At 36.7% G+C, this 17,243-nt stretch overlaps 1 protein-coding gene across 2 annotated transcripts in view; it reads left to right on the forward strand.

Moving 5' to 3' along the window:
* LOC126763780 (frizzled) overlaps positions 1–17,243 on the forward strand; it is a 212,053-nt gene that overhangs the window by 76,012 nt on the left and 118,798 nt on the right. For both annotated transcript variants that reach the window (XM_050481566.1, XM_050481567.1), the window contains 2 exons: positions 3,660–3,854; positions 7,328–7,553. In XM_050481566.1, the coding sequence (XP_050337523.1) occupies positions 3,660–3,854; positions 7,328–7,553 (421 nt within the window). The remainder of the gene's footprint in view (positions 1–3,659; positions 3,855–7,327; positions 7,554–17,243) is intronic.

Here is a 17,243-nt window from a genome sequence, read left to right on the forward strand (position 1 = left end):
GCTCGGCTCTTAAGGTGTTCTAGAGATGTGTGAGCTAAAATTGATAAAGATAATGACCCTTGACTGATCTCCATGCACTAATATATCATGTGACCAAGCCTATATTTCATTCCCTTCACCTTTTGACACTTGTCCTCCGCATTAGATTCCATAAATATTTTGTTACAAAGAAAGGAGCCAAACTGACTCTCACACAAAACACAAGCAACTTTGAGGTTAGTTTTGTAATTAAGAAAAGTCATCAACTGAAATGTTACACCATTGCCATGGCAAACCATTACAGCAACGAATTGCAGTAAAACCGCAAGCGAAATAGTGTCTTTGCATTTATCAACCGCAGATAGAGAATAGCGACTTTACGACAGTGGTGATGTGATCCCCACAAAACCATTGCACCATGGGTGACAGCGTCGCCAACTCCGAGATAAGCGCTGTTGGCGACACAAAAGCGACAGCGACAACAAATGCAAAGTTGGCAACTTCATAGGGTGCAACAACATCATTAACTACCGTTGATTATTATGTGGATAATGTTATCTTGTGGCATGAAATCCTGTAACACAGCAACAACAACTGGCAAAGAACGAGGAACTATTTGAACCACAAACACCGACATGTTTACATACATTATCCGCAGCTGAAACTTCAGCAGCAACACCTCAACATACAAAGTGGCATGCAAGCATATAATTTCGTACACTATGTAGAGTTGAAGTGTGTGCGCGTTGCATGCAACAAATGTCAACTCCGTCACCAATCAGTGAAATGACTATGAATGACAACTCTGACTGCAACGCTGATTGCTAACGCTCGCTGCCAACAGCTTTGCTTACAAGCAGCTTACACACACCTATGCCACATACTCATAAAAATATATATGTATATGTGTGTGTTTCTATGCAATTTTCTGCTTTTGTAAAGGCGCTACTCGCTGGCGAGGCTGGTGCGTTGTCCTCCGTTGAACCTGCCTGCCGTGTAATATCAGTAAGTTGGAAATGAGAGGCGTAAAAAATTACAAGCCGAAGCCTATGTCTATGTATGTATGCGTGAAATTCGACACTTAACGAGATTTCCTAATTGCAAACTTAATTAAAAAACTTGAAGAGCATGTCACCACGTTGATTGGGAGTGTATAATATAATGATCTATGTTTCCTAAGTCATTTCACGTTCATAATTTAGAAAATATTTAAGACTTGATGCCAGGAAATATGCATATACAGGAAGACGAGACGATAAATTAGAGCCTATTTTTGTTAAGGTAAAGGTAAAAAGCCGTTAATTGCGGCAACTTCACGTTTCTTGGTGTTTCTTTATATAAGAAATGCGGTGTTCATGTTGGCGAGTTTAGTACATTTTACTTCCGCATTAATTCAGAAATACTTAGGTCAGATTAGGTTAAGTTATGTGATTGATTCTAACAAGGACCTCACTTGAACAGCTTGGAACGCCGGTCCATTGTGCTGCCTAAAACTCGTATATAATAGATCATAAGACCCTTCAAATCGACTAAGCGCTTGGAGTCTCACAAATTTGTTAAGTCGCCTAATGTCAGTTTCTGCTTCTATGTCTCTTGGTTCGACAAAAGTAAGACTGCGGAGATGTTTCAACCTAAGTCTTATAAAGGCTGGGAATTGAAGGAGAAAGTGTTTGGATGTTTCCACCTCACCCACCCCCAAAAACAATTTGCAGTTTTAGTCCGTTCAAATTTTTATTCTTACCGCAGTGACAATGTCCAGTGAGAACTCCTACTTTACTACTACTTTTATTACTGATAGATGATCTTTGCAAATGGCAAGTAGTTCAGAAAATCTCCTCTATTAAGCAGGAGTGGATCGGCGACCAACGCACGCTTGATCCAGTGCTAGAACGGAAGATACCAATGGAGATTCCACTCGTCGGCTATGTAGTTGCCAGCGATTCTGCTTTGACCAGGTACCCAAACGAGTCTAATTGATGCTATTTCTAGTGAGGATGGGCAACACTTGACTAATTTTGAACGCTTTGATAGCGAGCTCAACACTGGTATTATCACTGTGCTGTTAGAGTGAATACTCACCTTTTCGAAAAAGGCCTGAAAAACATAACATAGGCTCGGTATCCTAAAGTTAAGATCCACTCCAAACTTCCTTCCTAGCTTTGACTTATCGTTAACAATACTTAGTGTACCTCTTATCCAACGACTCCTCGGCATTTACATATCCCTCACCGTTTCGGAAAAGGTCTGAAAAACACTACATATGCTTGGTATCCTAAAGCTAAGATCCACTCCAAACTTCCTTCCTAGCTTTGACTCATCGTTGAAAATATTTAGTGTACCTCTTATCCAACGACTCCTCGGCATCCACATATCCAACGCCAGTGTGTAATTCTCCGCTGACAACGCAAAGAATTAAAGAAGGAGCGAATTTTGGCTTATCCTTGTTCGATCCTCTTCAAATGTCCAGCTGCTGCACTTCACAAGCAGTCCTTTCCTTCAACTAATCGCTCTGGCCTGTATATTCAATATTAAATAATTTCGAAGACTGGCTCCAACGAGTCTTTGGTGTCAGACTATATTATCATGTATGTAAAATTTTTAAAAATTCCATATTGGTGGAAGGTCCTGGTTTAAAGTTCGTGGTATATATATCAGCAAACCGAGTTGAGGTGACATGGAGTATCGTCGCCATTATCCTTCGTCAAAAAAATTATATCACTGTTATTCCCAACTCAATTTTGCTGTATCCCTCTATAATATCGTTGAAAATGTCGCACAGTTTTGGTACTTGAGTCAGTCAAGGTCAAGGTCTGCTTATCGGAAAAAGAATGTTAGAAAAATATATCGAAATACTTTTCAAGTAACTCATGGAATTGTTTAAAAAAGGCTAAGTCAGTTACATTTTGTTTAGCCTTTTATGCCATATACTATATAGAGCTTTAGTAAACTGATTAATTATAAATTCATTTCATTATATATTAACAGGGTGAGGAACCGAATCGATTTAGTCCGATATAGTTTTTGAGCTAACTTATAATATTGCTAAAACTCATCAAATCATTTTTGATATATTTACTATATTTTGATTGCAGCTATTGAGGTTTAATCGAAACTAATCTAATCTGATCACTTCTGAAACAAACCAATGCAAACTTATTTTTTACGATCTTTAGAGCTAATTTATTCTAATTTTCGATTTAGTATATACCAAACATATTCGTTTTGTATTTTAATCAAATACAAACGAATATAATCCGATTAATCATTTAACTATTTCCGATTATTCAATTAACTAACTCTAACTAATGTATTCTAAGCAATTTAGTCTTATCTAAAGCATAAAATATTAGCAGCTTTGTATCATAAATCTTGTTATCTTGTGATCTCTTAAGGCAGAATACAACAAAAATCTAAAAAAATATTACAATTATTATTAAATATTTTACAAGTCATGCGTGACTTCAACTCCGCAACTGAGATTTCATTCGCTACAGCTGTAGTCGTTAGTCATTAACTTGTCTAACTGCCAACAAATATGAATTAGTTTATTAGAATTAGTACCCAAGCTCATGTACCTTAGTTTATTTTAATTGCATAACAAAACATGCATGTAAATCTAATAATACAATTAATCTTTTGTTCTCACAATTTTTCTCTTTTTCTCCCACATCGGCGTATAGGTGCTGACCTTTCTCATTGACTCGTCGCGTTTTCGCTATCCGGAGCGTGCCATTGTTTTTCTCGCCGTTTGCTATCTCGTCGTGGGTTGCGCGTATGTGGCCGGTTTGGGCGCGGGCGATTCGGTGGCGTGTCGTGAGCCCTTCCCGCCACCGGTGCGTCTAGGGCGGTTGCAGATGATGTCGACCATAACGCAGGTGAGTAAGAAGTGTAAAAATGGTTTATTATATAATGCAAGAAAAATATAAAAATAAAATTATGTATAAATTTTTTAAGATTATGATTAAAAAAATTTTGAATTTTTATTAAAAAAAATATTAAATATTATGTCGCAAAATTTTTTTGACGAAAAAAAATTAAATTAAATGAGTTAATAAGTTAGGTTAATGTGGTAGGCCAATAAGCCACGCATAGACCAGTTGAGTTAATACAAATAATAAAAACAGGTTATAGTAAAGAAATACAATATTTTTTTTATTTAAATCATATTTTGAAAACTACTTACCCAATCAAAAGAAAGATTATGAAAATTAAATTAAAATTTTTAAATAAAAACAGTTAACACATGAAATATATATAAGGCCAGGATTAAACTATCCTACATACTGAAAAGCTGGAAAAGAGTCAAAGGTTTTACTAAAACCGGACAGAAGAACACATGACAACGCAAAGGACTTCAGACCTATAAACGCCCTCTTCATGCTGTAGGTTTCAGTAAGGCTAAGGGATATACACCTAAAATCAAACCTGAATTCCTTATTCAATGCATAATACTCGTATGCATATATAAAGGGTAGGTCAACCGAAACTGCCCTACTGCCGATGGGATTAATGTAATTGAAAAGTCACAGTATGCAATGGCGGTCTTTCTTGACATAGAAGGGGCTCCTAGAATATACCAATAAGCAAGGGCAATATAGAAATAAACACGATTATTGATTTCCTGACATAAGGCGGCTTCGACGACATAGTGTGCAGATAGACACGATTGATGCTTATGAACAAAAGGATTATAGTACCGAATGGCTCATCGACACGAACTCTGTATGTAAGCAGAGGCACTGCTCTCCCCGCTTTTATATGTGGGGGCGCTGAATGGAATATTACTTCAACTCAATGAAGGAGGAATGAAAGCGGTAGTATATGCAGACGATATAGTGTTGATGGTATCAGGAAAATTCCTTTCGACAATCAGTGAGATGTGTGATGGCAAGAGCCCTACAAAGGTTACACTCATGAGCCCTGAATAACGGATTAGGTGTGTACTCCAGTAAACCAGAACTGACGCTCTTCACAAGTAAAACAAAAATACCACAATTCAGATTTCCCAAGCTACTGCACTTGCAAAAGAATGCTTAACAGAAACTGGGGCTTTAAAGCAACCATATTAGTCATGTGGATGGACTTGTATACGGTCGTCATTAGACCAATTCTAACTCCACTGGTTTGGTGGCCAGCGTTAAACGCGCAATATAATATCAGGAAACTAAATTGATACAAAGAGCCGCCTGTGTAGAGGTTATCGTCGCTATCAAGTCCTATCCGACTGTTTCGCTCAATATACTCTTGCATCAGCTGTCCATAGACGTGTATACCCTGAAAGTGGCAGTAAGTTCTGCTTTTAGAATTAAGGAATAAGAAAGATGGAGCCGGGAAGAGTACGGACAGATCGTAATCCTAAACAAGCGAAATATAAACATAAGCAAATCAGACTATATACTGCCAATGTTATATTTCAATGGACACTTTATGATGGGGACCTCTAGACGCGAATGGAGAAGAAGTATAGTAGGGGAATAGGATACTATCTCTATCTACACCGATGGGTCAAAAATGGACTGAGTATACTCCAATGAAATGGAGGTTTTCTATCCGCCTACAAAAGTCAGCCAGCATCTTTTAAGCTGAAGTACAAGATATAGAGAAGGCCTGTGAAGTTCTATTGAAAAACTGCGGGAGGATACAGAAAGCAATCATATACACGCACAGCCAGGCGGCTTTGCTTGCTTCGTCGACACCACAGATTAATTAAAACATAGTCAACAACTGCAGGAAGGTAGTCACCAACAGATTAATTCAAAAGTAGTTACCAACTGCAGGCTTTAAGCTCACTTGCTCCACCTCCAAAATTTGGGTTCCCGTTCACAGAAACATTTTCAGCAACGAAAAGGTGGATGAGTTGGCAAAGCTGGGAGTCCGAAGTCAGTACTATGCTTGCTAGGGACGATCAAATGGGAGTACAACAAGAAGCTGCAAGATAAAACAAATATGGCCGAAATATGACAGAAAAAGAACAAGGAACCTGGAATCTGGATTCAGAAAAAGCATTACAAAAAGCTGAATTTTTAATTTTTTTAGTATTTCTTTAACAAAAAAATGTATAAAAATTTATAATTATAAATTGTATTGTTTTTCTCAGAAGTTTTAGAATCACAAAAATTTGTTAAAAAATTAATGAATAAATTATAAAAAAAGACTTTCGAGGTAAAAAAATACGTATAAAAAAATTAAAAAATGATTGAGATCAAGTTTTAAAAATTTATGAAATTTAAAAATGTTGAAAAAATTTAATAAAATTAAAAATAAATACTTATAATAAAATATATTTAAAAAAATATTAGAATCAAATAAAAAAAATTTGAAATTTGAAAATGTTAAAAAAAATTCTAAAAATAAATATTTTTCAAAAACTTAAAAAAAAAATTCAAAAAGTATATGTATATATTGTTTTTATATAAAAAATTATAAAAAAAATGGAAAAAAGGTAAAAAAATATAAAAAAATGATTGGCATGAGGTAAAAAAATATAAAAAAATGATTGGCATCAAGTTTTAAAAATTTATGAAATTTAAAATTATTTAAATAAAATTTGAAAAGGTAAAAATAAATACTTATAATAAAATAAATTTTAAAAAATATAAGAATCAAATAAAAAAAAAATTTTGAAATTTGAAAATGTTCAAAAAAATTTAAAAAAATAAATATTTTTCAAAAACTTTTTAAACAAAATTTCGAAAAAAATATGTATTGTTTTTATATAAAAAATGTGACTTTATAGTATTTTTTTAAATAAAATTTTCATAAATTAAAAAATAAATACTTATAATAAAATACAATTTAAAAAAATTTTGATATAATGTCAAAAAAAAAATTTTAACAAATATTTTTTAAAACCTGTTGCACAAAAATTTCAAAAAATATTTATATACGTATATTGTTTTTTATATAGAAATTTGAATTTATAGTATTTTACTAAAAAAAATACATAAATAAAAAAGTAAATACTCATAATATCCTGAAAAACAATTTTATTAAAAAATTATATAAAATAGTAAAATTTTTAAAATTGAATTGGGAAAAAATGAGAAATATTTTCCAAAAGTTTTTATTACAATTTTCAATCAAATTAATATAACACTGCTTTGAATTTCCATTACTTTACAGTTATGTAATTGTTTGCCCCTTTTGCATTACAACGAAACTCAAAGACCATTAGCCAATCACTCAAATGATTAATATCTAAAATATTGCCGCTCAAAATATTTACTATCAATAAGCATTTTTGCATAATATTTCATCACTTACCATAATTAAAGCATTTTTATTACAACACAAATACAAACAAACATACAATATAACTGTTTCGTGTTTTCTGTTTTTGCACCCGCAGGGTCATCGCCAAACCACCGCTTGCACGGTTTTATTTATGGCGCTGTACTTTTGTTGCATGGCCGCGTTTGCTTGGTGGTCGTGCTTGGCGTTCGCCTGGTTTTTAGCCGCCGGCCTCAAATGGGGTCACGAGGCGATCGAAAATAAATCGCATTTATTTCATTTGGTCGCCTGGGCCATACCGGCGTTGCAGACAATTTCGGTGCTGGCATTGGCCAAAGTTGAAGGTGAGTGCAACCAACAAATGCTATTTACTTATATAACCACAAATAATTTTATTGCGCGGGGTTGATGGCGGGTAGTATGAGGGCAATTTTGTATGAAAGCTCGCATTTACATAAAATAAAATCACAACAAAAGCATAGAAAAGCGTGCAATAACTAAAAGCAACAACACTGGCGGCATGCAACGCGAAATTAAATGGAAAAGCATTTTGTGTAAAGAAAAAATTTATGGAAATCATTTGCCAAATGGCTTTATTTGTGTCGAAATTAAGTGCTGCGTAATTTTCGGAAATGTTTTTTTACGCATTTGATGGTCTTACATAAGTGAGCAAACAGTTGTTTGCTCTTGTGTATAGAAATACAATTTATTTATTTGAAGCGAGTGTTATATACTATGGGCAAAAAATAGTAAGACTCTGTTCATGATTTTAAAATTCTTAAGTTCTTCTTCAAACTCTATGTCGTCCCCCTCAAAGTAATCCCCACTGACCCCAATATACTTGTGCCAACGTTTTTTCCAATCCTCGCAACAGTTGTTAAAGACAATTTCCGGAATAGACATCAAATGGCCGATCGTAAAGAGTTCCGAGTGCACCATACCTCGATAATCGAAGAAAAATGACAAGTTAACCTTGATTTTTGACCTGCTTGGACGTGGTTTTTTCGACCAATCAAACATCTCTTTCCGGGCCGTAAGCATAAGGCCCAAATGATCTTTTAAAATGGTTTCCACTGATCCTTCCGATATTCCAGTGATGCCAGTAAGATCTCTGACTGTGAATCGTCGACTCACAAGCATGAATTCTTTTATATTATTGACGCGTTGATCATCAATTGATGTTGATGGGCGTCCTGGACGTGGTTCGTTGTCAATGCGTTCTCGACCCTCTTTGAATAATTTGTACCAATCAGAAACACTGTACGATCTAATTTAAATCAAATATATTTCTTCCTTACGTTGCTCCCATTTTGATTCTCATAAAAACCGTCATCCCTATCGGCAAAAATCTGTGCCAGCCGATTTTCATAAGCTTCTTTTGAAGTGAGTTTTTCACCAGCAAAATCATTTACCATATACAGGAACAAGTAGCAATTACTTTCTGCCAGCTTATAAGACCTATCTAATCCGCTGCTGGAGCTTTTAGTGGGTATCTATCGATGTGTGTGGTCGCATGTTGTCCTGATGAAATACAAATCCTTTCCTATTGGTCAAAGCTGGCAGTCTCTGAGCGATTTCTGCCCTCAGACGGTCAAATCGTACAAAGTAAAAGTTCGAATTAAGAGTGTAGGAATGTCTCTCGATTTCACCAAACACATAGCAAACCCTTCCTCACAGTCAATCATGGGTTCGACACCGTTTGTACCGGCTTACCATGGTTCGACCACGACTGTTTGCGCTTGACGTGAACAACCACTTTGCATCAGCAGTAACAATGCGCTTCAGAAATGAACCGAATTTCTTGCGACTCGGCAGCGATATATATTTTTTACAGCAATTAGAGAAAGTCTTTTTGATCAGACAAAGAGTGTGCTCACACTATATAATATATTTAATATATAATATATTTATATATACAGATAGTCAGACGGCTTCAAAAACACTAATGTCCCGTAGGGGGTCATCAAAGATAGTGAAACATTCGAACATTCTACTTCGCGATGAGCTTGCTTTGGTACCAGAACATAGTGATATTCCTGTTATTTTGAAGGAGATAAAGCAGATGGCCAGAGCAGGCACCACCCTACAATTAGACTCCGGGATAGAGGGAATTTGTATACCTGTGGCTATATGTAAATATTTATTAATTTGTCAAGTTATAAATATAGCTGAGTCTCGGTGGAGGCAATTCCTAGTTATAAGGTGGCTAACGTGGTAAGAATGGAATATGGGTGGGTCTAGGAATGCTAACTATTTAATTGACTGACATGCCAGCAAACTACGAACACCATACAATGACTGCTGTCAGAAGATAAAAGCAGAGGAGACTATAAAACTTCTTATAGACGAATGCTAGACCTTTTATAGCACCGAAACTATTGGTCGAGGGTTTCTTGGCGATGTTTCGGGGTTGCACAAATAAAACTTCTTGTATTGATGAACTTCATCAAAAGCACGGCGAAGAGGACATAATAGAGTGAAGGGATTTTAGACCAGGTATTTTCACAATGGGACATCTAAAGACCTAGGAGCGTCGTCAGACACCAACTTTATCTCTCTCTCTCTCTCTAAGACCAGAATTCGGATAAAATAATATAAAATAGAGTTTAAACTCTGAGACAAGCGCTCTGTTGGGACCTAAAGCCGGGTTATTGGACCTTTTCGCTTTCTATTGTGTGCGAAGTATTCTACAATGGCATACAATGTGTTAAAGTCCGCATAACTGCGTAATCTATGGTGTTAAGTAGGTGGGGTAGATCCTACAGAGAGTTACAAATTTGACCTAAATTTATTACATCAATTTGATGAACTATTCAAGTTTCAACTTTTGGTGTAGAGCAGTTTACGTTCAAACTTTTATAACCATACGCCATTTCGCCGTGAGTGTCGAAAACCACAGCGGCTTCCCACCTCCGCATAATATGGACGCTCAAATTTCCGCCAACAATCATGGCAACAATTGAGTCATTAAATATTGACATTTGTTGCCATCACCTCGTCGACTCAATTATCATAAAAAAGTAATCTTTTGACCGTCATTATAAATAATGTGCTTGCACGAGCCTACCAAGACCACGAGCGTACCTAGTGCTGGCTACACGTATGTGCGGCTGTTGAAGAGTTGAACTCGCATGCTCAAATATAGACAAAAGACCCATTGAGGCATTGAGTTGAGTTACAACAACAACAACAACAGAGGAGTGTACGAAAACCATTTATAGCTTATTGACCAGCTTTGCATGCGTTGGCCTTTAAGGCCAACCCAAAAGCCGAAGCCGAAACCAAAGCCAGTCAGCTATCAGCGCGCCGAGTTGTAATAAATGGTAATGTTGATTATAATTATAGAAGCATTTTGGCGGCGGCGGTGGCGGCAGTGATTACACGCTAGGCATTTTTTGCGCGGTGAAAAAAATATTTTATTTTTGTTGCTGTTTTTATTTCATTTTTAATTTAATTTAATTTTTTTTTTTGTTGGTTGCCATTTCTTTGTTCTTGTTCTAGCTTTGAATTTTTATAGCGTGTTGCCACGTTGTTGCTGTAATTTAATACCTTCGGCTCTACACCATGAAAATTTTACGTTTTACGGTATTTTTATTTTTCGCTCAAACTGGCGTCGGGCGCGTTGTGTAATCTGAGTCTATTTTTATGAGAGATTTAACATTTTTTTCTGCGCTGGTTACGCCTTCCGTAAGCCGTTCTGGCTGGAGTTCTTTTTGTTGTTGCTTAGGCGCGTTGCTTTTTTGCAAAGATTTTGTTTTTGTTGCTGTAAGCTTTGTTGTGATTTTATTCTTGTTTTATGGTATGTTTTTTTCTGCGCTCTGCGTTTTGTAGGCCAAAAGGCAAAAGTCATTAAATTACCGCAACGCGTTGTGCTCCTCGCCACCACATTATAAATTGTTTAATGTGGTTTAAATGAGCTTAATATGGTCTAAAGACTGACTAAGGTTCAGCGTTAATGTGTGTATAAAGAAATGTGAAGAGCGCGAGTGCGTAGAAGTAGGCGCTCGCATGGAGTGACAAGTAAAAAGGAGCAGGCTGAGTTAGAAAGCCTTTAAAGAACGGAAATTCTGTGTTAAGCAACGCATTGTTATAACTTTAATTAACGGTTCTTTGTTCAGAACATAAATATGGTTTTATGTTTTTTATTCAAATTATAATATTCTAGAAGAAAATTCTGTAAGAGTAACGCATGTTATTATAATTTTTTCCATATAAACATATTGAGAATTCCACACACGCTTGAAGGAAATACATTATAAAGAGGTTCAGTCTAACAATCGCTTAAGTATTTATTGGTTTTTACCGCATGACTTGAATTTAAATAAAACAATTATTTAAATATATAATTTTTTCCATATAAACCTGTTGAGAATTCCACACACACTTGAACGAAATACATAATTTAGAGGTACAGTCGAGCAATCGCCTAAGTATTCACTAGTTTTTATTGACTTATTTGAATTTGAGTACTAAAGTTATTTACTCATGATTCTAGCATTAGCGATATATGCTTAGAGTCTACTACCATCACGAATTTAGATGTTAAAAAATTTTCCAAAAAGTTCTCGCATAAATTTTGCATATATTATTCGACTTTATCTAACTCTTTCAAAAAAAAAAAAACAAAAAAAATAAGGTCCTCACAAAACTATTGTAACCCAAGATCTCATAGACCCATTTTTGTAATCTCTGACAGATATGTTCAGAGCCTTATTTTTTGTATTCTTCTTGTATATATGCATACAAACACCAAAGTCTCTTGGAGACCTTTCTGGTTCACGATTTTGGTGCACTATTTTAACTGAAAATAGTCGCATATTATCGCTCTATGGAACTCTCTTCTAAATATTTCGAAACTCGAGAATATTATTTTCGACCAGGTAAATTTCTACTACGAACCTTTTTGATACTTTAATGGTTTACTTCTCGTAATCCATAAGAGATCCATTCGCTGCCTTGTTTCAGTCAAAATATCTATTTATTCGAAGTCCTCCTAGAAACCTTTGTTGTCCACATTTTTGGCATACCATTTTTATCGAGAATAATAAATTTTTATTGCTGCAGTTAAGACGCGACCTACTCTGGCGTATCATTCAAATATTTTGAAAATCTATGACACTATTTTTTACCGGTAGTCTTTTATCCAAATTTAATTGAAAACTCACATGCTTTTTACTCTTTCGAAAAAGATTACAGAATGATGGCTGGCCTAGTTACAGGTTACAACATACTGGCACCATATGCGAGCCTGTTGGATATAAGTAACGACGATACATATAGCGCAGGGAAGTGGACATGACAGACGCTGGAACAATTTGATAGTGGCCGGTCTTATCCTAGCATGAGTGTTCTGGAGTTTTTTATCGCCGAACCGGCAGTTTGCGCAAGAGATTATGAACATGTACGACAAGTTCTTCCTGAGCCTCTAGTGCCCTGTATAGAGCGCGTCAAAGAGGCGGAATTTGTCACGGGGGATGTTGATCTTTTCCTTAAGCCTTGCAAATTTTCACCCTCTCAGAAGTAGCTTGGCATTCCGCATTGCTGCAGTTAGACGTTACCGGAATGGACCCGGATTTTTATTCGGCCAAGGACAATCAATTCGGCAGCATTTCAACGAATTATTGTAGGGACGTTTTCTTCTGCTACAACAACCTCAGCAATCGTTTTGAAAGCCTCTATGTAAATTATGCAAAGAAGGTGTATGGTTTCAAGGGTTTTTGTCCACTCTAGTATCCGGAAGAAGCCAAAAAAAATTCTGGTAAAGTTCTAAAGACAGCGTTGGGTCACTTTCGTACGTACAATTTAAAATACAGTAAAGAAGGGTGTGCTTCTGGGGTTTTGCTTGATGCCGAGCACCAATTCTTATGAGTTTCTACTTATGAATAGTTCTAGAGACAGCTACATCCAAAGGTTTCCACATGCTTTGTTCATACAAAGAGTCTGCTTCCTTTAATATTTCTCATAAGATGTCACTAAATCGTCAAAGAGGATATACTTCAGATTTCCTTCTCATTCAAACTTTTTTCGTTTATTTCATTCTTATTTCGCCTTCGGCTCTGGCTATTAATCAATTACATTTCTTCCTGTGAACAAACGCCGACTATAATTTTGGGTAAAGGAAAAATTTCAATTTCCTCAGCACGTAATGACAGGCTACGATTAATGAGCCACAATTTGCTAAACACTCTAGGCGAACATGTAAATAGCGAAAGAGCGAAAGAAGTGTAAGAGATAAATGATTTTCATAATATTTAAATCCAAGATTATTGTTTAAAGTGTAGTTAAAAAGCTGAAGAATGGTTGGAAACACATTAAACAACAACTACAGTTCTTCAGACTTGCCGCCACTAATAACCGAAAATCACAACTCCATCCAGAGATGGTTGGAATTTAGCATACTTAGCGAAGGAACATATGCCACGGCAAACGAAGCAACATACTGGTAAACTAGTTTAGCTAAGTGCTCATCACTTGACAACGCGCTGCCTGTAAATCTCTTAAGCCGGCCGTCAATTGGCATTATCGTCCGTAGCCTCGAGCACCCAACTCCACAGGCGACGCCGGCATTTAGCGTTCATTTAATCTCATTTGTTTATGCTTCGGCAATTTTTCGTATTTTTTTGAAGATATGTGTATATAATTATGTGCTTAAATATCATTAATTTTGGAAATATTTTTGGATAGTAATTACCATGACTCGCCATCGCACACTTCACACTTACGCATGCGAAAAGCGAACGCAACAGGCGAAGCGGGTTTGTCGCGGCTCTGTTGGAGCTCCGTTGGAGCTTTCAAGTTCTCCCATACATAAAGACAAGCTATGTTGAATGTGAAGTCGCTTTAAAATAAAAAAAAATTAAAAGTAAGACAACCGTCCACATGAACTGCGTACACTTTGCGAGTAAATAAACATTTAAGTACGCGCTGTACGTGCTAGGAATTTATAATTTTGACACGTTTTGCGTTTAGTTCATGACTTCTTATTTTAGTTTAAATACAGCTGGACGTTTCTTTGTATTTTTTTGTATACACACGACGTTTAATTGTTGACAGAATTTAAATGTAGACAAGCGTGGTGTAAATTGAAGGCTTTGCGAAAATGCGCAGTCAAAGTGAGTCATCCTACAGTTTGAGTAGGAGTTGGAGGTGATTTAAACTTCCTCCTTACGAAATTTTGAAAGGTTTTATTTGAACACCTCCAAATCGCTTAGGTCGTAGCAGATGGATTTCTCGATACACAATTACCCCTTGGAGACTTTCCAATTTTTAAGACTTAATCCATGTTGTTGACTAAACACTTAGTAGTTGTAGAACTACTCGAAGTCTGTGGACAATATAGTAGATTGTTATCACCAATGGTATGTCGGTGCCGATCCCGGATAAGTAGGTGTTTAACATGCTATAGTCGCGCCTTCTCGAACTCGTCGTCTGCAATGGCTGGTGCTTTAAATCCAAGTATGTCATTCACTGAGATTGAGTCGATTAAGCCGTTAAAGCGTCACTGTGAATGAATGTGCGGATCTGAACTGAGTTGCGTCCGAAATCTGGTAGGTGACTGTTCGATGTCATCACATACAACGAATCCTCTGATAATTTTAATCACCTTTTTGTCCCAGCAAACCCCACTCATCTAACACCTTTCCCCCTATAATCCGATCCCGTCGAAACAGCAGGTTTCCTGGGTCTGTCGTTAGATGACTTAGATAGCAAGCAACCTGAACCTTACCACCCAAGTTGGGATAACCGATAACCATTACATCAACAACCGTTCCCACGACAGTCGGGTCTACGTTACCGGAACGGAACCGGAATTTTTATTCGGTCAAGGACTCTCAACTCGGCAGAAACCTGCCGTTACAACAACAACATCATCAGCAACCACGAATGGTTATTGAACATTCGCTAGGGACATCGCGAATGTTCAAAAACCTGTAAAGGGATCATTAGTTTTGCTTGAGTGAAATATATTTCATAAGTTTTAGGTATTGAACGTATGATGTTAATAAAGGAAAATTTCGTAAAAATCTTAAGAAAGACATGACCATTACAGTTAATGAAAGTCTTACAGTTTTAAGTTGTTTTGACGTGGTACAAAAGGTCTATTTATTCAAGTCCCAAGAACTTCACACTTCTTGAGACTGATTCATTATTGGATACTATTCGACCACGTCCAGCACGCAGTGATGAAAATATAGCAGACTTCTCAAGCGGCATCGCACAATTCTACGTTTTTGAGCCAAATTTGACTCAGCGAGGAAGCCCATTTGTGGCTCAATGGGTATGTAAGCAAGCAAAATTGCCACATTTTGGACCTGAAGAGATTCAAGCGCTGCCATTTCATCCAGAAAAAATCAACAGTTCGGAGTAGTTTATGGGACGGCGGAATCATCGGTCTATATTTATTGCAGCTCGTGATCTCGGCAACATTTGGTTTCAACAAGACGGCGTGACTTCCCACTCAAGACTTATTATGATTGGTCACCGTGGTGATATCACACCGTTAGACTTTTTCCTGTAGGTATATGTAAAGTCTAAAGTCTATGCCGACAACCCACTTCGATTCAAGCCTTGGAGAAAAAAGGTGTAAGATCGTGGATTTAAATCTAAGTTGTAACACAAGCACAACGCCTTAGGCTAAGAGACTTTTTAAGCTTTTTAAACCATCCCCATCGATTGTTTGTCTGTGAGGCTTCTGCTTTTAGTCTTCGAGACACGAAGATGGGTTAAACATACTGACGAACATTTACTTTTGAGAAACTGCATGCTATATATTTTGCTAATATTTTCTCGAATGGTGGTCTATAGCTATAGAGTTCTAGTATGCGATACATAGTCTGCATAGAAATCTTATCACTTTAAGATCTGCTACTTCGTATAGAGAGCTTATTTCTCGTTCGTACTCAGTAAACTGCCGAGCAGTAGCTTCATTTACATCAAAGAGATTGCTGTAAAATTCATGCCTAACCTTTAAAATGTCGCTCCAGCTCCTCGTATGTGACACAAGATTCCTAAATGTAGACAAACTCTCGTAAAAGTTTAAAAGCGCCAACATTTATTAGTTGCCAAAAATAAAATAACAACTTTCCATACACTCACAAATACACACACCCTTCAAATTGGCGGCGTAAATCAGCAGACGTCAGCTGTGAGTCGAACCACTTCGCCATCATTCCGGCGCGCACGAAAAGCAACCCCCTAAAACTTTGGCTTGTCAGCAGCCTGTGTGTGCCATAAAACTTTTCGACAGTAGGTTGTGTTGCACACTACTCCCTCACAGCTTCTAATTCTATTTACCTGCTCTACTTTGCTGAAATTTTCGCACAACAAATATCAGATTTCAGTTTTCACATTTCACATTTTCTTCAACACACACACACACAAACCAGCAGTTAGAGGCGTAATGAAAGTGAAATGCCTATTTTACGAGAGTTGCCTAGAATTGCAAAATTTCACTGCAACAGGCCTGAGTTTTAATAACGCTTGTAAGCAAGTTGCAAGTATATGTGGTAAGCAATGAGATTTGACATCAAAAGCTCTACATTTATACAAAGAAATACTAAATAAAGTTATACATAGTGTGCCTGCTTTAATGCTGCGCTCAAAAACTTATATTTGCTCTACAATACCGCCCACTCCCCCACAGTTGCTCCTCTTCCTCTAGCCGCTTCCTTTGGGGTTAGTGACTGCGCGATTCTATTTCATTCCAAATTAAATTTTTGGCAATGCCGACGAAAATGTTTATGCTGCAGGGTTGCTCACACACACACACATAGCCAAAAGTATGAAAGTATGTCTGCATTTGCTCCCTCATAATACATAATTTGGCTTTATTGCCGTCTCAATGGGGTAGACCTGACTTTATGCTGTGTCGTCAAGTGGTCGCGTAGAGATTTTAATGGCTCTACTGATTTGCGAAAATGTTTGTTTTGTCGAGGGTTGAAAGTAAAACTTTGCGAATACAGCCGAGAGCTAGCAAAAATAATAACCAAGGAAAATTTACTCTTCAACCATTTGCTTTGTCGAGTGCTAAAATG

Source organism: Bactrocera neohumeralis, chromosome 6 (genome assembly GCF_024586455.1).
Source record: "Bactrocera neohumeralis isolate Rockhampton chromosome 6, APGP_CSIRO_Bneo_wtdbg2-racon-allhic-juicebox.fasta_v2, whole genome shotgun sequence".
Classification (NCBI taxonomy): Eukaryota; Metazoa; Arthropoda; class Insecta; order Diptera; family Tephritidae; genus Bactrocera; species Bactrocera neohumeralis.